General features: G+C 41.1%; 1 protein-coding gene across 2 annotated transcripts in view; it reads right to left on the bottom strand.

Annotated features, from left to right (window-relative positions):
- Positions 1-2,225: 2,225 nt before the first annotated feature.
- GPATCH2L (G-patch domain containing 2 like) overlaps positions 2,226-24,254 on the bottom strand; it is a 32,117-nt gene continuing 10,088 nt past the window's right edge. The window contains exons 4-10 of one of the 2 annotated variants that reach the window (XM_050897159.1): positions 23,623-23,799; positions 23,172-23,251; positions 21,017-21,084; positions 20,165-20,204; positions 17,958-18,043; positions 8,353-8,444; positions 2,226-3,155 (exon numbers count right to left, since the gene is read on the bottom strand). In XM_050897159.1, the coding sequence (XP_050753116.1) occupies positions 2,983-3,155; positions 8,353-8,444; positions 17,958-18,043; positions 20,165-20,204; positions 21,017-21,084; positions 23,172-23,251; positions 23,623-23,799 (716 nt within the window). In that variant the 3' untranslated portion in view covers positions 2,226-2,982. Of the gene's footprint in view, positions 3,156-8,352; positions 8,445-17,957; positions 18,044-20,057; positions 20,113-20,164; positions 20,205-21,016; positions 21,085-23,171; positions 23,252-23,622; positions 23,800-24,254 lie in introns of both variants that reach the window. The other variant, XM_050897160.1, reaches the window with a different exon arrangement.

Below are 24,254 nucleotides of genomic sequence, written 5' to 3'. Positions count from 1 at the left end.
CTCTGTGAGTATAGTGCGAGTTCTAAGGAATCTGCTTTAGAGGAAAAGAGACAAAACAATGCATCTAGTTCATTCATCTAAGAATGCTGCAGATATTCAAATCTGTATCAACCTACTGAAGTCTGAAGATAAATTTTGATAAATACCCTGGAGTAACAAGATATATGATTCATTTAGCTTGCCTACCACTCAGGAGAATCAAATTTGGTTGAGAGCCTGACTGACCTGTAAATGGATTCTAATCTAGAAATAGGAAAGACAGGGCAGCTGCAAGAACTTGAGTCTCCTGGCACTTCCAGAAAGTTGCCATGGCATGAAGTATGGCTTACCAAGACAAGGCCTGCCACAGTTACTCTTCAGTACTGCCACAGGTACATTCAACCTTTAAGGCAAGGAAGACCTCCTAGGAGCTTACAACCTAAGCAAGGGCTTAACCAGATGAACAGCGCTACTGACCTCAATAGGAAAATCTGATAAATTATCTTTCCCTGGCCCCAGAGAAAAATCATGTGAAGTCTGGCAATGCCCCCACTGCCACAATGGGTGAGATGAAGGCTGTTGATTCCCTAACACCTCAAACACCTCTCTTACAAAAGTTTTAAAACCATCCTGACACCACAGAAGAAACAGAACTACTCTGAACAATACTCAGAATGTAGCAAGATATATCAGAATTGGTTTTAAAAAGGGGAACACAAAGGCCAAAATTTAAAATTTTAGCTGAGTGATCATTAATCTGAGTAAATCTGTTGAACAGACTCAAACCAAGAGAGGTTGTGGAGGATCCTTCATGAGATTAAAAACACTCAATTGCACAAATGTTCTTTTAGGGAACCACTCCCTGTCACTGAAACAGCCTGCAAGTTAGATTACAAGGCTTCCAATCCTAAAATTTATCTGCAGGTTGTCAGGAGAATGTGACCACCTTTCCCCTTCACTGTGTTCATGAGTACTAGATAGTCAAGCTACTACTCTTCAGGTTTACCTTCTCTTTGAATGTTCTAAATTACAGGCCCTCCAGTGCTGAGACCTCCTGTGCCACCTCTTAAGCACCATTGCTCAAAATAACAACAAAATAAGACAATCCAATGACTATGTTAAAACAGGAACACTCCTCTCTCCACAAAACCCTTACATCTTGTCCTGTAATCCAAACTGACCTCTGTATTCCTTCAGCAAGGTAAAAAGGCTTTCCCTGTTCTAATTAGTTCTAAAATGTACCACCACAAAAAAAAAAAAAAAAAAGTTTTGAGAGGGATTTACAATGACAGATCTGACAGTTTGCTTGGGCTGTGAAATATAAATCCAATTTGGATGTCTCCCCAAGAATAAGTAGGTATTAGGGGATCAGACATGGACAGTGTGTCTGTAGTATAACTGTATTTGTCAATCATGATTTAGTGAGTCATTTAATTTTTGTTTTGTGTATGTTACGACCATTTAACATTTTAATACAGAGTTAAATATAAATCACTGCTTTACATCCTCATAATCAAATCTGTCCCTCAGCTATTTGATTTATAAGGGAGAGCAGAACACTGCAAAACCACTAAAAACATGCAAATTTTGTTATCTACTTAAGAGTGCTAACTGCACCTCCACATTCAAAATTAATTTTACAAGCTTAAACAGTCCTGCCTGAAAGCTCCACCCGGTGAGGAAAGCAAAAAGAGTTCTATGCGTAAAAACATATGCTATTTTTAAAGGACTTAAGAAGCCGTGAGGCCACCTGTTCCTTGACACATGCTATGCAGGTATATATTCTAAAAACATAGCTCAAAATAAGCTCCAGGCAGAGTAATTCAAGAAAAGTAAGTGGTGTGTGATCAAGAATTCCAGAAAAGAGAGGGAAGAAATCACTATCCATATATTCTGCAACACAGAAGGTAACAGGGGACCAAGTGGAAGTGCTGTGAAGAGAAGAGACTCTCTTTTGTGTATGCTGCAGAGTAAAGTACAATCATCAGTAGGTGGAGACACCTCCAATAGATATAGCAGACAATGCTTTTTGAAGGGAGGGAAAACATGAGACAGAAGTGGTCTGATCAATACCCAGAATGATCTGAACTCAGGTGATACTTTAAATAGCTTTTTTTGTTCAATGGCATGTCAACTTCAACAGCAAGCGTCCTTCAGAAACGCTAACAGTAATTTTTTAATTTATACACTGAGAAATGGAAGTTTTGTATATCCTCTACCATACTCCAAGATATTCAAGGGCCCAGGTTCCCCTCCAGAACACCAGCTTGCACATTTATGTCCAAGTAGTTCTCCCAAATCCTTAGCCAGTAGGAGATTTAGGAAAGAACATGCAATACACAAGCAAGACTAAAGACACTCAGAACAGGGGAAAAGGAAAAGGTCTAATGGACCATGCTGCCAGTGAGCCAATGGCAATTTCTGAATGGACAAGCACCGTATTTGCTTTGCTAGAAGCAACATGATTCGAGTCCGTTAGCACATGGCCTGAAAACATTCTGCTAATACAGAATTCAGGTTCCATGTTTCAACTTGTTTGCATTCCCTCCTCATTCCCCAGCCAAGAAATCCTCCTGGCCTGGAAGAAAGCAGGGGGAGACTGCCCCTGAGCGGCAGTGGGACTTTCACCCAAAAAACGCCAAATGCACAAACAAGCCACATGTCCAGGGTGTGAATAAAGATCTGAAAACCCAAAAGAATCTGTACATGACCCAGCACATGTGAGCTGGCATCAGGGAAAGAGATGAATGCATAATAAATACAGCAATAGCAAGAACATTTTTAAAAGCCACTGCGGTCCCAACACTGATTACCTTTTTTTAAACATAGATTCATAAACATGATTTAGGTATGTGGGGCAAGCAGATCAGTCTGGATGATGGCACTCATCACGCACCAATACTGAAGATATCACTACTGCTGAACAAGACGTTTGGTGAAGACACACACCAGAGTCAAACACTTCCGAAATCTAGCAAGCTTTTACAGTTGCAATGCTTCCTTTTAGCTGTATCCAGGGCTCTTCTCTGGTGGCATTTTAAAAAAGTTACTGGAGGCTGCAATAGTGGCTTTCTCAGCTGCTGGTGTTTTCCCTGTCCACTCAGAGTTCTGGGATCTCAGGGATGGTGTTGCTGGTAGCTCTGACTCTGCTGCATCCATGTGGACAGATAAAGTTGCTGGAATATAAAATTGCAGGAAAGGGGGAACAGGGGAAGAGAGTAGGAAAGGGCAATAAAAAAAAAAGTTAGAACAAGTGACTTCACGGCAAACACCTCAGATATATATAATTTCTTATATGACGGCGTTATTTACTGAGTTCCTACAAGTTCCGCCACCAAATTCCTTTGAAATACAGGTTCCTGATAGCATTAACACCTTTGCCCTAATGATTCTCACATTCAGAACTCCAAGTTCCAAGTCCACTAACTAGTTCCCTTAGTCAAAGTTCCTGTTGAAAATCAAGAGCTTTAGCTGTCCCATACTTAATCTGAATCAATTCATAATCACTCAGCTGAAGATACCTTGATCCCTTCACAAAGACTCAATTAACCCTGTGTCTGAGAATTTCAAAGTCTCTGAAGGCTTGGCAAATTTCAGGTTGCAAAGCTCAGTTAAAGAGGAAAATATACCTCTCCTCCTTACTCAATAAAGGCAGTACCATGAACCTCCACATATACCCAATACGGTAAATCAGCATATTATAACAAGAAGCTACTTGCTAAGCTAGGTTGGAATCTGTTCTCATCTTCTCAATACAACCACTGCTTCAAAATGGGACGGGCTACAATTAGCAAGAGAGATTTGCAGATCCATAGCTCAACCCAACAGTCACCCAAATTTCCAGAAGGATTGTCAGAAACCTAGAGATATGAGAGTTTACTTCCATTCTCAGTATCCTGAATCACTCAATCCTCACAAGCAGAACAGGGTAGGATAAAAAAAGAGTAATTGCCACAGGAGTCTTTGGGGCAACCGGAATGTTTTTGAACAAGTAACTGCTTCAGTACGAAACACATCTCTTTTTCATTGTATTCTCACAACAGATGATAGTTGTTTGTGTGTTTTTATTACAAGTTGTGTCTGCTGCTCTGTAGTGGATGAAGGATAAAGAGGCCATAACAAGCCTCAACTAGAGGACTGATTGCTTTGAAGTTTAAATAAAAAGCTGATTCAATGCTTGAGGTTCCACATTCAGTAGATCTGGAACCCCAACAATCCTGCTTCTTGAGGGAAGCAAAAATCCAAAACAGTGAGTCATACCCATACAACCACAACAACACAGCTGATAAGAGTACATTGCATATTTTACCTCTAGCCCATCAACTTCCTCCATCTGAAGGTCACATGAAATATGCAAAAAAAAAAAAGTAAGTCAAAGTCCTTAAACTAATAATCACCACCAATACTACACTTGGGCCCCTCGCTAGCAGCCTCCCCACTCAGGCTCTCCATCTTTGCTCATACAAAGAAAAAAAGCAAAGGACTGACACAGGCTTCTTGCTGCTGGGTACCATCACACCATGACAAAGTGTAAATGCATTACCAAGAAATAGGAGAGGGAAAATTCACCAAATTGCTACTACTCAGACTGTTCTCTGATAAGCAGTTTCAGAGGCTGCTAACTGGCACCTTTTAGAAATTATTATTTTTCACAAGCTAAGTATGAATACATGCCAAGGCAGACAAAAATCTATTTATGCAGATTTTTACCCCAGACTCACTGTAAAACCTGAACAGGATGCCAGTTACCATGTACACTGCTACATATATAGGGGACAGGACCACACGAACATTAAAAACATCAAGGTAAAGCTGGACAATTGTTCACCATTTATTTCACAACCAGCTATACTTGTGGCCTATTCTGACAAACAGAAGACAGACATGACAGTCTTCATCAGATCCCTTTCAAACCAGAGAATAACTACCGTGAGAAGAACATTTTATACAGTATTTCTCAGACAAGCTCTACTGTGCCACTGGGGACATTATTCCAAATCTATTGCACTGCAACGGAAAGTAACTAAACACAAGGACACTATCCATGCCTTTTGAAGCCCCTAAGTCTTAGATCACTGAAAGTTCAAAGGACCTTTATCACTACAGACTTTCTTCCTCCCTAGGCACTGGCTGTTGGTCACTGAGTTGGATGAACTTCTGGTCTAATCCAGTACAGCCAGTCTTACTTCCTCCAGATTTCCTTATTCTACTGCCAGACTACACCAGCCAGACTTTTGTTCTTACCTGGTGAAAGCCTCACGCTTTAGGGCTCACACACTGCTCAACTGTGTAGTATGCGAAGCACTAACTTTCATTTTCAATCTCTCTCAACATTTGCGTAAGTTTGCCCAACTGCATTTTGGTAACGGTCACTGCCTGAAGTGCAAATGAATTCTGAATCTTCTACCCACTTTTTGTTGCTCTCAACAGCCAGGCCTTTTTCCAAAATGCTATTCTTTAACAGCTATCTCAGTTATGGTATTTAGGCCAGTTAGCCTCAAAGGGCAGAACTAATACCAGAAGTTTAATGCTATAACAATACAGTAGAGACCTAGGCACTTCTGCTACAGTAATGCATGTTTTTTGATGTTCCTACAAGGGTCTCTGACAAAAGATGCTTTACCAGAACCCATAAATACTCACATTCATGAAAGTACATGAGAAGACATGGAATAAACTTAGTTTGCTTGGCTCCCAAATGAACATATCTCTAGCTCCCTTCTCGCATTCCTGCAGCTAGAAGGGAGATAGCATCCACATCTCATATGCCTTTTATTAGCATCTTCTGATTTCAGCCAAATTCAACACAAAACTTTCTGTGGATGGTGGGGGGGGTGAGGCGACAGCAGAAGATTTGTAGCTGCATGTTTAAGAAAGAAGCTAAATTCATCACAATGACAGGGGAGAGTGTTGGCAGAGATTTGAGCTATTTATTCTTTTAGGAAAATCCTATAAAGAATGACATGAGGAAGCCTCTATCTGCAGTCTTGTTCATCACACTGGTGAGGAGTCCGATAACAGATGTATGCAGTAGCGTGATTTAGTGCCGGGAGCTGGCCCCTGATGTGTATTAATACAGCGGCAAAGCGGAACGAGCCCCTCTTCATCACTCATCTCTATAAAAGAGGTGGAATCCGAGATGGCCCGATGTTCGGCAGAGCAAGCCCATTTGTTCTGCTGACTGATGGAGCCAGCTCAGGCTGTGTCCTTCACCTCCATGGGGCACTCAGGTTGCAAAAAAGGAGATCACTGAAGCAGGACCTGGTCAACAAGTGAGACGAGAGCAGTTGGACTCAGCTAAGGAGCTATTTAAAGGTGAAGAAATCCAGCACTGTGTGCCTACAGTGACAGGCATGGGCCTGCATTCTGATTCACCTGTGTTTCATCTTTTGCAGAAGTAGTATAACACCACAAACATAAAAAGCCTCTGTAGTGAGAAAAATGAGGCTGCCATGATTCCTCAGGTACAGGAGAACCCCAGTACAAGACATTTATGTAGGGGCGAGTAGATGCATGGCAAGGGAGAAAAATCTGTATCTATCTCATCAATGTCTAGCAAGCATAAGTCTTCAGTTAATTCTACATTATTGCAGAGTAATCCTATGTATCTCTTCAGGCGTTAGTAATTCCACAGTCAGATCACCTTTGACAGAAATAATATCAGATTTCAGAAGTTTCCAAGTTGCATGCCCAGGTTGTGCTCCAGCTGCAATTGGGAGACTCCTGTAGAAAGTCAGCTAGGACACAGCTTCAGTTACCCAACCATAAAAGTTTCTTTCCACAGGTCAGTATTGTAGCAAACCCTGCACATAGCTGTTAACTTTGCTGGTGATATTTCTAAACAGGGTCTAAGGAAGAGATCTTCTTGCAGCACTTTTCTCTTGATGATCAGGACAAACATCCTGTTCGGATTCCAGTAACTACACTCTCCTTCCTTATTTTGTAATACATACTCTAATTTTCTCTCCCTCATCCCTAAAAAAGCCCCCAGCCTTCCAAACCTCTGTGCTATTTTCCAGTGCTGAGTTCCACTCTAGATGTAATTCAACTCTTCAAAAAGTGTTCACTCTACAATTTGGCTAGTCAGGTAAGTACAATTTACATAGTATTTTGAAACATGCAGGCATAGAAATAGAAGCTCTCCCTATAGAAATTGACCAGCAATGCAGTAGAGAATACACTCTGAACAATGAATAAATGGACAGGTAACAGGGGACAGTGAGACACTAGCATTCATACCAAGAAAACCTAGTATCCCAGAACTAAAATTCTGTGGCTACGGATATATGAGTTTACTAACTCACTACAGAAATTTGAATATTCTAGCGTGGAATATGCATGGAAGTCCCAGGAAAGACTGTCCTAAATAAACAGTCAGTAACAGATGACACTTTTGCTGAGCAACAGATTATTAATTTAATGTTCTTTTCTCTTCTTTTTTTAATACAGAACCTTTCAGACAGTCTGTAATCCACATCTGTGGCCTGGAGAGCTAGCACAACTTTCTTCCCTACTTCATTATTCTACTGTCTGTCCACCAGCCCAAGGAAGAAATCCGAACTTCATCCCTCCTATTCATCATCAATTCCTTTGGCCTTCCCCACTGTTTTCACATCACCATTTTTCCCATCAGCTTACCCACCGCCTTGTTACTGGATTACAACAATAGTTTTTTAATAAGCTAGTTGGAAGAACATGGGTTGCTTGACAGTAGGCAAAATATTTCAAAAGAGGATAGGGTGAGAGGCCAGAAAGAAGTCTCCTAAACCCCCCTGTGTTCTGCAGACTAAAACTTTTTCAGATTCTGATGAATAATCAATCACTTTCCAGAAATATGCCACATGAAAATAAACCAGCATTTTAATCACTACATCCCCAGAGCAAGAAAAAGAAAAAACTGACTATTTTCATCCACAAGAGTAAGACAACTCCCAGGGAATAGGTGGTCTCACCCAGTGATGACACAAAAATTGCCAGATTTCTGCTCCTGTGAAAAGTGTCTAGAAACACTGTGAAAAAGGGCACCAGAGCCACCAGCTAATGTCAGCCCAACACTGAAGGAACACTCTGTGTATAATGATCACCTCCTTATTACCACGTACTGCATAATTTAGGAACGGTGGACACAACACCTTATGAAGAAACAGATTATTACCCACTGTACAGCACTGCAAATTATATTAACTTACCATAGCTGCGTCATCAAATATTTGTTTAGTACGCAGCTTTTGATGCTATGCAAAAACACATGATATTCTCTCTCACACACGTTTCAAATCAAGGTAATTCTCTTTTTGACTATTGTGACTCTGGCACTTTGCTCAAGAGGGACACGACTTTAGAAATGCTGGCACATAGATAAATCCAGGTTACCTGATGTTGGGCTGGACATGGAGGCTGCAGCTGGCTTTCGTTTCCTCTTGATGTCCCTTGAACATGGTGGTCCCAGGTGTACATTTGCTTGCCTATAGAGAAATTAAAGCAAATTAAACTCTGTTCTAGTATCACCTTCCTGTAAGACCCTGGCCAATCACCATCCAACTCTCACCTTCCCATCAGCTTCTTAACTAGTAGGCAGCACAAATCAAAAGCTTCTCAGGGAAGTTGTGCTCACATTCTTCGTTAATATACCATTATGCTCCCATTTCTTTTAAGAGCTCATGCACATAAACTGCTCAGAAGAATAATTATTTCTTAGCCTTTTAAAGGATCTGGTTTTGTATTAACTTTAAAATAACTCTTTGCATAAGTAAAGATGTGATCAAACAGTGATACGACACATGTCCTACCATTACTTCTATACAAGCGTAACAAATGTCTGCAAGACTGCTCTTTAAAGAAATTGCGTGATATTTGCTCCCTTATTCAGAAATTATTTTGCAATCTATTTAGTACTGTAGAGTCATCTTAGAATGTACGTATTTCCAAACGTCCATGCATAATGTTCCCACTACAGTAGTAAGCTCATAAAGTTAGGAATGCAAAACTGTCTCATGCATTTTCAAAATTATGATTTCCTTATCAAAGTGCTATGAAAACAGCTGAATCTGGCTTATGGTAATACAGCCTTGCCTCATCTGTAAACTGGCTGAAAGGCATAATCTGTCCCAGTCATATCAACTATTGAGTCTGAAGCCTACCGATGACCACTTCAGTTTAACCATTTGCCAATTAAGAAGAAACCTGCATTATTGGGACTGACTTGAACTGAGCACTCCTCCCAGTTCTAGACATAGGAAGAAGAGAAGTTTAATTCAGAAAAGGCAGTCTTGGCAGCAGACCAGAGAACTTTCTCAAATACAATCCATAATGAATACAAATGCATAATTTAGCGACGACATTGGGTTCAAATCCCTGCTTTGTCTGAGATAAGAGAGTTTCTTTGGCAAGTTCCTTGGTCACTCTCTGCATCAGATCTGACATGCAAAATGCAGAACTACAGCGCAAATAAAATCCATTAGAGATTGTGAGGTGCTTACATGGTGTAAAGATTGGAACCATATAAATTTTGATGATTAAGTGATGAAAAGCTTCTGTGTCTTTAAAGCTTGTTATTTTGATTTAAAAAAAAATCCTGAAAGTTTAACAAACACATTTATCGAGTACTGAAATCTTTTACAAATAACAAAAGGAAAAGTTCCTAACTTCACATTTCCATGGCAAAATCTATTAAAAAAAAAAAAAAGCAGCATATTTATAATATATACAATTTTAGACACTGAATTTATGCAAAACCAAAGTGTGCTGTTGTAGCTACAGAGAACAGTGTAGGGAGCACAAAAAAAATCCTTATACCAGCCAAGACTATAAATTGTTTGAATGCTACTGGGTCTACCTACTTACCTGGAACAAATGTGCAACCACAAAATAAGAAAGAAGTATCTACCGTTCTGTCTTCTCAACTAAAATTCAAAAGTTCTACAAGTAGTCTACAAGATCTGTCATCTAAATCTGACATTAAGGAATAGTTTCAAAAATTTTTAAATTGTGCTAAGTTTCACTGACAGCCAATTTTTCAAATCTGGGAATGCATATTAATATAACCAGACACAGAAGTGTCCTGAAAACATGAACTAAAGGCTTTTGAGAATACCAGCACACCTACAGACTTCAAATCTTGTGTTTGTACACATAAGTGACTAACCTCTAAGTGACTTCGCATATGCTAAAAACTGCTTTTGTACATGATTATGATAGTGGCGATATAGTAGTTTAGCACAGTTCTACCATGTATTCTGAAACATCTAGGCACACATAGCCCAAGGAAAAGATAGTCTCAATCAAGTGGAACTTCAGTTTTTTATTTTGCATCAGTGACATAGTATTAGATTACTAACTAGATGACTACATAATTATATATAATAATCCAACTCATTTTATCACATAATAGTAATAAGCTTCCCTTTTTAATTTTATGAACTTACACCAACATTAGCCAGCTGATCCTTGGTGGAGAATCACTACAGACTAGGAAAGAAGTATGCACTATCATTTCCAAGAGACTTTATGCAATTTTTCCCAGTTCACAAATGTTACAGGTAGATTTTGAATGAGAGCTCCTGGGTCTCAGCTCCATGCTCAAACCACATCTACCCTTACCTCACGATTACACAGGGAGTAAAAAAATGAAAAATGAAAACAGAATATGAGAATCTCAAAATCCCCTCTTGAAGTGAAAGTAAAGGCAAATCATACTCCAGCTGGAGACTAACAGCAAGGACGCTGCATCTAGCAGCCCTGCCTCTAACACACAAAGGCTCAGAGGTCATAAATTGTCTCTGTAACATGTATTTCATTCAGGTTTATCCCTTATTGATCACCCACACTTCAGTTAGTAAATCAGGAATCTATTGATTACTCACTGGCTCTGACTGACCTGGTGGTAAAAGTGTCAGTTTCAAGTGGCTGGTGCACTTTACGGGCACCATAAATCCGCATACAGGGAATCTCCAGGTGGTAGGTACCTTGGGAGAGAGAGGAGCACAAGAATGCACACAGGGTTGATAGTCTTCATTCAGACATGGACAGAAAGGGTGTCTGAGGTATAATTTATGAAATATGCATTTTTTGGTAGATCCCACAGTTTTCAATCTAAATTTCTAATACTAGCTTGCATACAGGTGCTACATCGGTAAGACAACAGAACTGGTGAATCCCAGTTTAACAGCTGACTCCTAGAAACACCACCACCAGGAAAGTCAGATCATGGGTATGCACAGCACAAAACATTGCAGTGGACAGGCTGAACTATAAATTGTGGAAATCTCACTGACAAGCTGCAACCATGAATTAGTTTTTCTGCCAAAGTTGAATTTTAACAACTCTCCTGAACAGTTTAAAAATTACTCTGAAGTAGAATAGAACAGGACTGAGAGGAAAGGCTGACAGAAAATGCACATTTGTGCATTGTCACAAGCCCCTCTGTGAAGAAGTCTGAGGCACAGAGCTTTGTGGGATGAAAGATTTGGGCCTAAACTGAGAAACTAGAATGGTGCTTACTCTGTCCTTACTGGCTTTCAATCTCTTCTGCTAGGCTTCTATACTTTCTTCAATGTTGCACAAACAGTAATGAGAAAATAATCGCCTGGTTACTTTTGGACTATGGCTGGTTGATCATAAGAAAAAAACAAAGTTGTAGTGCTCGGTCACAGTTGGATCTGCTAGGTGACCAGAGTCTAATGTGAAAATCTAGTTTACAGCCTAGAGAGGACTGAAATTCTAACCTGGGAAGAGAAAAAGCATAACACATCTGGAGAGACAAAGCAGGATCCAAAGTGCAGCTACACTGATGGCTGCAATATATCCAACTCACACTGCAGCCTCTCACTGCCAGGAGTTAGTGAATGAAAAATTACATACGTATAGAAAAAATGGTTTTATATGAAAAAAAGTCCATAGTGTTTTTCTGACAGTGATGATTTTTTTATTTTTAATCACAAGCTAAAGGAATTATCTAGGAAAAATGGATTTGTCTCTTGTTCTTAACATAGTACTTAAGGTACCTGATTCTGCATGCAGGTCACGCTGGAGAAAAAGCAGGCTTTGCTACATAGAAAGCTGAGATTCATTGCTGTCTCTAATGTGTTAGAAGTAATGCTTTCCTTCTGTTCTCTTTCACATATTTATTCTATGACTTTATTTATATATTTTTTTTAAATAAACTGTAATTGCATACACCAGACTCCTATCTCACGCCTACAGTTCAAGGTGACCATGTGCTGGACTATAGGGTCACAGGAGCTTGCCACTATTTTACATCCACCACAGCGTTTCAACGGAAAATTAGGATTGGCAGTACAATCTGTGGGAGACAATACAGAGCACAAGCAGACACCAGCGCACAAAGAACCTTACTGAACTGCATCAGGCCCCTGAAACCTTCACTATCTGTGAAGAAAAGTCTAGACTGTAAAGTGATGTCCACTCTCTCAAAATTTGGGGTAAAAAACACCTCAATCTCACAACAGAGGTCTCTGAGAAGACCCTACAGAGCTAACTGTGACAGTCTGTGGCCTTCTTGGAGGCAGGAGGCACATCACACACTTGGGGGTGTATGCCTTTCACCATAATCTCACATCATCCAGCTTCTCTGCTGACAATCTTTATTCTAACCCTATCCTTAGAGGAAGCAAAGCACTTGGATTATGTAGTGAAAGTGAGAGGCAGCCATTAATCTACTGTCATACAAACAAGGGATGCTATTATCCTCATGTTAAAGTAAATGTTCAACAGAGACAGCCTTCTAGCAAGGATACTGCTACTAAAACTCCACACAACCCAGCTGTTGCTGTTGTGATGCTGTATTCCCAGCAAACATAGGCCAAATACAAAGCTCCTTCTCTAAGCCCTGAGGTGTTACCTGAGGCTGTTGATGGTGGCTTCACAAAATTAATAATAAAAGCAGAGTTCTTCCTCTTTGACTATAGAGCCAGCTGGGCACCTGTCCTGGTTTTGGCTGGGATAGAGTTAATTTTCTCCTTAGTAGCTGGTACAGTGCTGTTTTGGATTTAGTGTGAGAATAATGTTGATAACACACTGATGTTTTAGTTGTTGCTAAGTAGCGCTTATCTTAAGTCAAGGATTTCTCAGTTTCCCATGCTCTGCCAGCAAGCTGGGAGGGAGCATAGCCAGGACAGCTGGCCTGAACTAGCCAAAGGGATATTCCATACCATAGAATGTCATGCCCAGCATATAAACAGGGGCGGGGCAGGGGGGAGGGCAGAGTTGGCTGGGAGGCGCGGATCACTGCTCGGGCATCAGTCAGCAGGTGGTGAGCAACTGCATTGTGCATCACTGTTTTTTGGTTTTGTTTTTTTTTTATTTTTAAGATAAGAACGATTTAATAACTAAAGTAAAATATAATACTAACAATAATGATAATGAAATATAATAATAGTAATTAAAAAGAATATAACAAAAAAAGACGGGAGGGAAAAAAGAAGTCTGATCTGCACATAACACGTGTAAATTGATACCAGTTGCTCGTTCAATTTGCATGCAAAGCTCCCATGCATGCAAGTGGTTCTTGCTATCACATCACACTGTAGATATTTCCTGTGCATAGAGGAGTCTCCTCTGCCCTGCAGGCCCTCATGGGAGAGCTTCTAGAGCACATCTTCAGATTCCAAAATCACTAACAGGTCAGCTAACTTCTTAAATCATCCTAATCTCGTAGGTCTTTCATGCAGCAGCAGTCTGTTCCCCAACTAAGCATTCTAATGACGTAGCGATTCCATTCCTAAAAGTCTGTGTGTGGCAAATGCAAGTGAATACATTTTCTTCCAGTTTTCCAGGTAAGCATTCTAAGCAGAGACAATGTGATCCCATATATTGCATTCTCTATTTTCATACTGAATCACATATCTGTGCCAGAAAGAGTCCTAATATTTGCCAGATCTGCTGAATACACGGATTTGATAATGGCAACATACTTTATAGGCAAAGAAAGCAACAGCAAGTAAATAAAATTCTGAAGCCAAGGGGAATTTATTTTTCACTCCAGAGAATTAGGATTCACCAAAGTGGGAGCATTAGGCCTCAGACAACTGCATGTGACACTAGGTTGATAGCTGCTGTTCATTGCATGCCTGTCAGAAGAATTGTTATATCCCCAACTGGAATATTAGCCAGGCTTTAGCAAAGGAAGACATGAAAGTGCTCCAGCTAAATGGAAAAAGAGTTTAAAAAAAACTAGGGAGAAAGATGCCTAAAGCAGTTGACAGCAGACATTTTGACATAAAGACAATTCCAGGAAGATGAAGATGTGTGGATAGGTTGCGTGGAATGGACTGGATACTGTCCTGGTCAAGTGGAAAAGCATGAAATTGTGAACATCCGTTCACTCCTTCAGCTGCCTCAGGAAAGGCTTGACATTGTGGGCAATCCCTGTACTTCCACATGCTTGGGTAAGAGGCAGAAATGTCAGGATCTCTGCACAGATACAGAAGAGAAAGAACAAGATTTACTTTGATGAGCATATTTCTAGAGCTGGAACTAGAATTAGAGACATTCAAGCCTTTTCACTCTAACAGCACCACCAAATCCAGGGTATAGAGCAACTGGCAGTTTACTAGGAGATGATCACTCACCCCTTTAGATCTTTACCCCGTGTTCCAGGCAAGATGAGAGACTTGCTTCTAAACCCAATTAAACTCTAGGTTTACAGTTAATATTAACTGAGAGTACATGCAAAGTGATTTTCTTCAATTCATCTGTACTGTTCAGAGGTCTTTCTAACATAGTTCTTCAAATCTCCACCTGCAACATATACTTGCCATCTGAGGTCCACTCTTCCTATGACCTCCAGTGGGAACATTTAATTGAGTTTTTCACCCATAACCCTATTTTCAAGGCTAGGCAAACAATAAATGTCATTAGGGACAATTTATCTTCTACCTTCCTCTCTTATTGTATCTGCTATTCAAACTCAAATTGAAGGGAACATTGGCTCTAGGCTCTTCCGAAACTCTTACCCTGCCTCAAGGGAATAACATTCCACCAACCAACAACCTATAACATCTTCCCACTGATAGAGCCATTAAATAACCAAAATCTAATAAGATATTTCACTTAAGACTGTACAAAATCCTCTTAAGTAGAAGGAGTTGAAGAAGAAAATTCTGTTCAGACCACTCCTTTCTCCCAGAGAGGCAAATGGGCAGAGGAGAAAGAGGGGAACGATCACTTGGGCTGTCCATGCAAGTCTCTACTTGCTTGCTTTTAACAGCCTGCACAGTGAAGCCAAAACCTTAACAGACAAGACATGATTAGCAAACGCTTTGTGCTCTTAAAGGAGAGTAATTATAGGCATGTGAAAAAAGGAAGAGATCCCTGAGGTACTCCTCCTTGCATGCCTCCCGAGAGGCAGCAGGGCCATTAAAAATTCCATGATGAAGAGGAAAAACAGCCTGGGAACAGCCAGGAGGCAATACAGCAAATTAATACACCAGCCATCCCTCGGGAGGACTGCAAGAAAGCAGGAAACTCTCCTCGCTTCACAAAATAAAATTATACCACTAATGATAACAGTCACCACACACACAAAACTGCTTCTAATGATGGGTGTGAAATTCCCAGTGCTGTGCATACACTTTGAATGAAATCTCTTCTCATCACAGACATAAAGCAAGAAAGGTAATCTTGGCAGTGTACAATTTATACAGCCTTTCAAATAAGACTTCCCAAGGAACCCTCCACATAGAACCTCCTCCTTGACACTGAAAAGCCTTTCTTGAACACCCCCAACTGTGGTCAGTATTCTGGCCTTCAGCTCTGCTTAAACAAAGCACTGGGTTACCAGCCTTCCAGATGAACTGCACTTCCAGATGAACTGCACCAAAATCCACCATTGAGACAAAGAAAACATTTCCATGGGAGAGAAAAGACTCCATCTGGTAACTATACTCCATTGGACACATTCGTGATAGCAGAAACTAAGCAGACAGAGGTAATTTTGTGTGGCACAGTGGGCATGAGGTTGAAGAAATTGGATGTCCACAACATCAGTACAGTTTCTTCTCTAATACATTTCATATCATTCTCAGGGGATTAGCTTCCCCCACACACACACACCATTCTGACAAATTTCTGCGTAGAGTTTCTCCAGGATGAGGTGCAAGCTGTTAGGAGCTTACTAAAGCACAAACTACTGGAATTGACTCCATCCATGGCAAAAGAGGAAGATGTTAACTGGGGCAATGGCTAACAGCATTTACAGAGATCATCTGAATCTCCTGTAAGAAAATGGACTACTAATAGGCTTGGCTCTTGAAGCACCTAAAGAACAACTATTGTCAAGAAAATGTTTCTGTGAAGGAACAATTTCCTTCTGTGCCCTTGGCAGCATCTTTACGTAAAGCAAGCAACTTGCACCAAAGAGTTCAATCCTTGCCACGTACGTGGGGCCACATAACACATTCCTTTCTTTCTCCTATAAAGATTCTTGACCACATTTCACACTAAAATAGGAACTACTTTCTCAAACTACAGGCACTTAAAAACAGCCGCTTCTGGGATGGGACAACTTCTCTGCCAACATTCAGTAACAATTCATCGGGGATTACGTTTGTCAGGACACCAGTCACCTGTTCATTAGAGGAAGGAACCAAGCATATATTCATTAGTTAACTAGACTACATATTCAGCAAAACCAAGCAAACGTGATCCCTCAAGGTTTAGAAATCCCTTGCCATAACCAGTAGCTTTGGAAAGGGCCTTCACTGATCATCATAAAGGTAGAGACTTTGCCCTGTTTGAATTTGTGAGCAGGATTTGTCTAGCTCTCCTTTCTGGAAGACAGACTTCTGTAGAGCACTAAGTAAAACACTCGAGGCACAAGAAAGGTTATCCTAGCTGTAAATGAGGAGACCAATCAATCTTCTTGCTTCACAGGCACAAAACATCACCAGAGTGGGGCAAAAGCACAGAAAGGAACCAATTTGCTGATGCACAATCTTCTGAATTCTTTTTATTCTCATCCAGTTGAATGTTTAAGAGCTGATTTCTTCCTCCCTCCCCCTTTCCAGCTTTAATATGCTGGCTACAGCAGCATGAGGTCATGGTGCGACATCACAACATTCCCTGCAGAAGCCAGTGGGAGGAGAGGCTTTGCTGGGTTGGTGCCAAGCTTTCGTTCAGACGCATACAACCTCAGTACATTTTTCATGCTCTATTTGCTAATTAACAAGGGAAAGAAAGCCATGAAGCTGAAAGTCCAGACGTTTCTTTCAGATTTGGTCCTTCGTACAAGCACATAAGCAGAATTGTGTCCCAAGCAAGGCTTTGTCTCCTTGTACGGGGAAAGAGCTCAAGGGCACCTTACCTTTAGACATTCACCTGCAGCACAAGAACAGGAGTCACCTCCAAGGCCAACACTTGAATTTAATTTAAGATTAGTCAGCAGAAGGTGCCTGAATAGCATATTAACCCCAACTATGCAGACTCAAATATACCTCAACATTTGGCCAGACCAGATCTAAATTTCAGCTACAGCAATAGAGAAAGATACAAAGCCATTAGAGGTCACCTCAGGTGAGTTCTGAATCTGATCAGAGGGTCTATTTTAGGCACCCAGGATACCAAAATGCCTCAGCATGTCACCCACACGAGCTTGTCACCACTTTCCCTCTCATCTTGTTCCAATTTTAATAGTGGGCAACAACACAATGTCCATTTGTACCTATGAAAAAGACTTGCAGCAACTCACTGCACAATCCAGAACAGATCACATTTATTTCTAAAAGCACAGTATGTTCTGCCTGTCTGTCATACACTGTTTCATATACTCTAAGCGCTTAGTGTTTTGAGACTCTCAAATAATCTGCATCGGTATGTTTTATGCTAAGTTTGAACACAGGCCTCCTAGGGAAAAGTGCATTAGCTTCCAGGTCCACGAGTATTGTTCAGATCACATAGTACTACTGAAGATAACCATGGGAGGGAAGTGAGACAACCCCAACAGAGCAGAGCAAGGGAGTTACCTGGCAGTGCAGTGTGCTGGTGAGCATCTTCGGTGGGAAGCATCAGCAAGCACATCCAGAGAGTACAGAGGAGATAATGGATTGAACTGGAAAGTCAAGAGATTTTATTTAAGCAAAGCATTAAAAGAAATAGTCTCCAGATACAGCTGCTCAGATCTATTCCCTATAGTTGTTCATACAGTATAAGGAGACCTTTCTGACACATCAAGGGGTGAGACTAGGTGAGAACTGACTCTCACTTCAGACAAAAGGCTAGCATGGGGTGCAACAGCAAATCTCATAACCATCTTCTCACACAGACGCCTTATAAGCACACTCCTCTTTCAACCTGCATTATTAAAAATGCTGGTTGACTAAGAGCATACTCAAAGTGCTCTACTGCTGCATGCCATGAGCAAAAAGTCTGCCTCCCTTTCAGGAAGCCTCTTGTCTACCTTCACATTGTAGAGAGAAAAGTCACTGTTATGAACGGTGCAAGCACAGAACTTCTCACAGAGCAGTTCCAATATTCCCTATGGTCGTATGTATCACTGAAACAGACCTCTAGAAAACTCAGGCCCACCAGGTTCAGTTCACAATGAGCTCCCAATTCATTCCACAGCAAGTGAGCTGCTCCTCCCACTCCCAACCCACCTCACAAGCTTTCTTTGCAAACTGCTTAAAACAAATTTCTGAAACACTGCACGGTCAGGCTAATCTTAGATCCTTTGTTAGACATACACTAGACAAATCCTGAAGGCATCAGCCCTGTGCAAGACAGCTTGTTGTAGAAGACGCAACTCTTAAGACTTTTTTTTAAAGGTCAGGACAAAAGTGGAATAATCTAGTCAATCAATGCATGGAGCAAACTTTGCTCAATATGCAAATAGAAGGTTTAGACTGGTAGTTTCTCTGGGGTACCTGCATTACACTTCCATTCAGCATTTCCTATTTATAATTCACACCACAAGCAGGAAATTCATTTCCATCTGCTTTGCAAAGTGCTACACCAATCTCCAGAACACTTTTCTTGTATTACTAGGATTACTGAGGCATTTTTAAATAAGGACAAATGAATAATCCACAGCTGTAGCAGGACTCAGCATAAAAGCTATCTGCAACTCTAGAACGCAGCACTAGGCCTTTGCCTTCAACCTCTCTGAGAAAGAAGAGGCACTATGCACCACAAAGCTGCTGCTATCAGGGAACTTCTCCTTAAGTTGGACTGTTAGTTTACTGTCAGTGAAGTAACACTGCAGCTGCACAGTGGGGACGAATCACCAGTAACACTCTGTAGCTGATTCTAGTCCATTTAAGTAAAACAAAAGTAATTTATTTTGGTCATTTTAAAGCTTATGTAGTTATCATTCTTATGTTTAGCAATATAAAAGTGGTATGTGAAGTGTTCTCATTAATGGAAAATACACAATTGCACAAAGGCCTGAAAACTATTTCTTGCCATATATGAATTTTTAGTCACCTGAAGGGTAAAACAGATTTCAATCCTACTGGTCACCAACCAAAAACCAACTCGCAAAGGAACAAAAGGGAGTGTGCATGGCTAGGAATGCTGTTACAACACAACTGCTCAAATGGAAGATCCTTTTTGCTTTCTGCTATTAAGAACCCAAGCTCTTATATCTTAAGTAAAAAAGCCTCCTAGCACTGAAGCTATGAAAGACTTACTGGAGAATATAAAAGTGCATACACAAGAGTTTCAGTTACAAGAATGCCTATTTCTCTTGCTTACCACCTCTTACATTTTCCTGTTACAGCTGCTATTTAACTACAATCAGCTCATCATTTTTTTCCCCTTCTCTGTTGATGAGACTATCAGGTAGAAGCCTGAGCCAAACAAGACCAAACAAAGCATTTAAAAAGAGAAAAATTTTCCAATTGTTATGAAATTTTGAGAGGCCAAAGCTCCTCCTGCCAAGAGGCATTTTCCATCCCACTCACTGTGAGAGAGGAAGGCCTACACTAACCTGAAACAGGGAGATAAACAAAAGGAGTTCCTGAGCTATTCAGTTTAAATAGACAATATAATGCCTGAGACATGGGTTGTGTTCAAAGCCCAGAAGACATCAGTTAACAAAATGAGAAGGGACAGGGCTGCCTTACCTCATGTGCACAGGCCACACTGTGTGGGAAATCACAAGCCGGCACTTTGTTCTTTCTAAAGAGAAGGAAACCAAGAAAATAAAAAAGGTAGAGCAGAGTCAGCTTACCTGGTTGCGATCTCTCTTCCCCGTGGATGGTAACCAAAAACTGGAAGGAGGCAGAGTTGGAAGGACAGGTGGGAGCAATGACAAAGAAGGAACAAACACAGGGGGGGGAAAAAAGGAGGGTTGGGAATAAGGAGAGAAGGGGAAGGGAAGAACAAAGATGGAGGGAGAAGGAGAAAGATTAAACATCAGCAGGACTCATATTAAAAACAACGAATTTCAGATCCAAGGAAGAAAACTGGATACCAACAGCTGGTGAAGGCTGGACCCACTGCACTACAGTCAAGAGGTACCATCCTTACCTATCCATTGCCCAACTAGAATAGCATTAGAGGGATGCCAAAGGATAGGCACCATGACTATTTCCGGTGCTGACTACAATTTAAGTACACTAATTGGGGAAGGAGACAAGCACCAAAGAAAGAGAAAGCAGTTTCACAGGTGCCTTGTCAGCATCATTTCTGCAGTCTGGATATGGGCCCATAGTGTGACTCAACACAGAAGCTTTTTAAAAAACTAACATATAGGGCTCAGTCTTCTCATACTGTGCAGAAGATCTGCAGTTATTGCATTGGCACATTATAAGGGATAGGGAAAGAAAAAGCTGACAGTAACCAAAAGGGCATTTGAGCAGTGTCCACACACTGGGGCAGCCTTATAAACAAAAGTGAAGTCAGCAATCACAAATAAGAAAACGGAGAAGCCATCAGTAGAGGACCATCTCCCATTCCACAGGTCACTGCCTGCTTAAGTCACCACTCAGTTCTTCATTCCCTTCAGTCCCAGGAGGGAAGAGGACCCTATAGTTCTTCCTCCCCTCCCAAAGTTCTACACAACAGCTGTTAAGGGCCTTACTCTTTCTGGCGCGGATCACTAACAATATGACCTAGCCTCTCGGTGCCCAGAGTGCTCATGGAGGTCTCCTGAAACACAAAGACAGGTAAAAGGTTGAAGACTCTCACACAATGAGCAGACATAATAGTTTGCTGCTGCCAAAAAGAACAGATCTCACTCCCCTGGGCCACATCCTTTCCTTCCCAGCCCACTCTCAGCTAAACATATTCACCCTCTCCTTTTAGAACCTCAACTGAGCTGATTTAACTAATTAGAATGGCAGAAAATCATTCCATTTTATTTGTGGGCCTTGGTTTTTATTATTTTAGTGATGATATTTGCTTGCACAGGGGTGAACCAAGGACTGGACCAGTACAAAGTATGCAGCACAAGGATGCAGTTAAGAACAGGGGAAATGGTCGAGAAGTGCTTATTTCCAGGTTGCTGGGGTCAGCTGGGCCAGAAACAGCCTGAGAGACAGGACATCACACTGTCCCACTAACAATGGGGATTCACCAAGCACAGGTGAATGAAACAAGGAGTATGCAGGAAGCTTTTGCCCTTTCTGAAAGCAACAATTCAGCAGCAGGACCTCTAGCAGCTAAAGAAAAGGTAGATCCTACGAGAAAGGACTTCCTCTGCGAGCACCTTTCTCCCTGCGAGACACTGCCCTGTGTATGCCAGCATCAAGCACATACATGTACACACACAGCCTGAAGCACCAGCTGTTCATATCTGCATAGCAACTACCTCCAAGAAAGAAATATACTTTGCAGTAAGGGTCTGAAGATGAGGGTAAAAGGCTTTCACAGGTAAGATTTGTTTGTGCCAGGTACATAGGCAAAATGCACTCAAAGTTTGGGGGGGAGTTGTAGCAGCAGGGGTGAAAGATGGGCTATTTGTTACAGCAGAAAAATTATTAACTTAAAGTGCCGTAATGTTTAAATTTACGGTTTATTACTGTGTAAATTACAAGCCGTACTTTTGGTAATTAGCAGCTCGCTGGCGGGGAGCTCTGAATGAAACTCATTATTTATGATTACAATTTAGAGAGAGATGGGGAAGGGGGAGCAGTGACCTCCGCTGCAAATGACAAAGATCCCTTTAAGGTGATGAAGATGAATTAAACAAGTAAATATTATCCTTCTCATTTGGATCATTAGAGGTGCTGCCGACAGGCCCAGCCACTTGCAGGTGGCCTGAGGAACCCTACCCAAAGCCAGTTTCTTGCCAGCTGAGGATTCATATTTTAAACACTGGTTACAACTAAGCAAGGTGAGTGGAAGAAAGAAGGGGCAAACAAGGATCTTTCAAGTGTGACTGAACAGAAGGAAGAAGTTGCACTCGTCTAGACTCCAGGCCCCTCTAACACACCTTGCTAACAAACTCTCTAAAGCCAGTCAGCTCAGAACGTATGCCAATACTTTCAAAAGCACAGAGTACATCTCAGTAAAGGAAAAGCGAAACACAGCCAACACCTTCCTTCTCAGAAACACCTTTTACGACAGACAGCAGCACTCAACGCTCCAAGATCCAGACCCGACCAGCTGTATCCCTCCCTCTTTTAGACAGGCATCTGCAAAGTATTGCTTATTCCTTTAGAAACAGGACTAATATTTTGTTTGTTGTTTGCTCTACATATAATAAACCTAGTAAATGGCTTTGGGTAACTTTGTCTGCATTATTGCATATACTCTTTCATTATTCTGTCTCCCCACTAAAAATGCAACCGCTGAAACCACCTTCCTTTGCTGCTATTCATATCAGTCTGCTTCCCTATCTAAAATTTGGCCTTCCTTCACCTTTAAGTCACCTCTCTGCCCTTGTAGGCTCAGATTATAAGCATGCACAAGTCTCATGCCATCATCATTTTCCCCTACATTCTGTCTAAATCTTCTTGATATTTATGCTCCCTGTCATTCATCTTCAGACCTCCTTTTGTACTGCTTTTAGCACTGATCAACTGGTTTTGCCACTCCAAACCTGCCTTAAAATCCACTTAGTCACTCAATCAACTTCTGACAGTCAAAGCAGTTAAACAAATCAAAAAATACATGAAACAAAAAATGTACAGGGCCCCTTTCTGCAGAAAACAATTCACGTGATATCTTAGAATAGTACTTCAGGACTGATCAGCATTGGAAATACAAAATTATTATCTTGCAAAAGGGAATACCTTGCCAACAAGCCTCCTCCGACCTTTTCGGAGACAACGGGCAGCAGCTCCTGGAAGGCGATTCAGGCGAGCATGAAATCCTGAAAACCAAACCCAGAAAAACTGAGCAATGAATATAGAAGATTCTTCCTGACAAAACCACCAGGAAAAACAGTTAGTTCAGTGGTCAAATCAGATCCTCTGTCTCTTGTTTCTCAATCTGCAAGAGGTAGATATGCCTATTTATTCACAAATCAAATAAAATCCCTATTTAAAAAAAAGAAGACTCAAGACTGTGGGCAGCTGGTATGAGTATTTTAGTATACTCTCCAGTAGTGCAGCTATTTTTAATTGGATCATGAAAAAAACCAGATCACTAATATCAGTTTAAATTGCAGCACCTATGAACAGAATCTACTCTTGCCATCACATCAAAAGTTCTCAAACACATGGCATTCCTTATGGACCTCACCTCTCTGAGCTGGCCGTGAGGGCAAAAGGAATGTGGAATCTGAGAGCTTGTCCAGGCCTGAGTCAATCCGCTCCACTTCAGATCGGTGGTCAGCTCCCCACTTGGGAAGAAGGTTGGGGACAGTGAATCCTGGAACACATTCTCCTTCATAAAACCAATCACTTTGCTCATCATCTCCTAAAGAAATAGGATGGAATTAGCCACAAGTAATATCAACGTGCCCTGTGACAGTCCCACAAAATACTACAGGTAGGCATTTCTGGATGTGAAACAGCTGAAGTCTCATTAGGAATTCCTTCCTGAAGAGCCTTATATTTGTATTCTTTTTCAATGATCTGCAGTAACTATGGGGCCTCACTAAATGCTTTAAACTATCCAACTCACCAGTCTACAGAATTTCCCTATAGAACAAAGCCCTCTTTATAGACCTGCTAGGGCAGCTTTAGCACGCAGTTGCGACCGCATCTCATCAACCTTAGTTCAATGCTGTGTGATGTCTTATGCAGAACTCTTCCTCTGAAGTAATTACTGTGACAGAGGTAGAGGCCAATCATTTGGCACACGCTATAGGCTGTCATAGGAGAGACTTCACAACAGGAGAAGACCAGGCTCACAGAGTAAGCAAAAGGAGC

Source organism: Gymnogyps californianus, chromosome 5 (assembly GCF_018139145.2).
Source record: "Gymnogyps californianus isolate 813 chromosome 5, ASM1813914v2, whole genome shotgun sequence".
Taxonomy (NCBI): Eukaryota; Metazoa; Chordata; class Aves; order Accipitriformes; family Cathartidae; genus Gymnogyps; species Gymnogyps californianus.
Note: the sequence above shows the minus strand (reverse complement) of the source record. Positions and strands in the feature narration are given on the sequence as shown.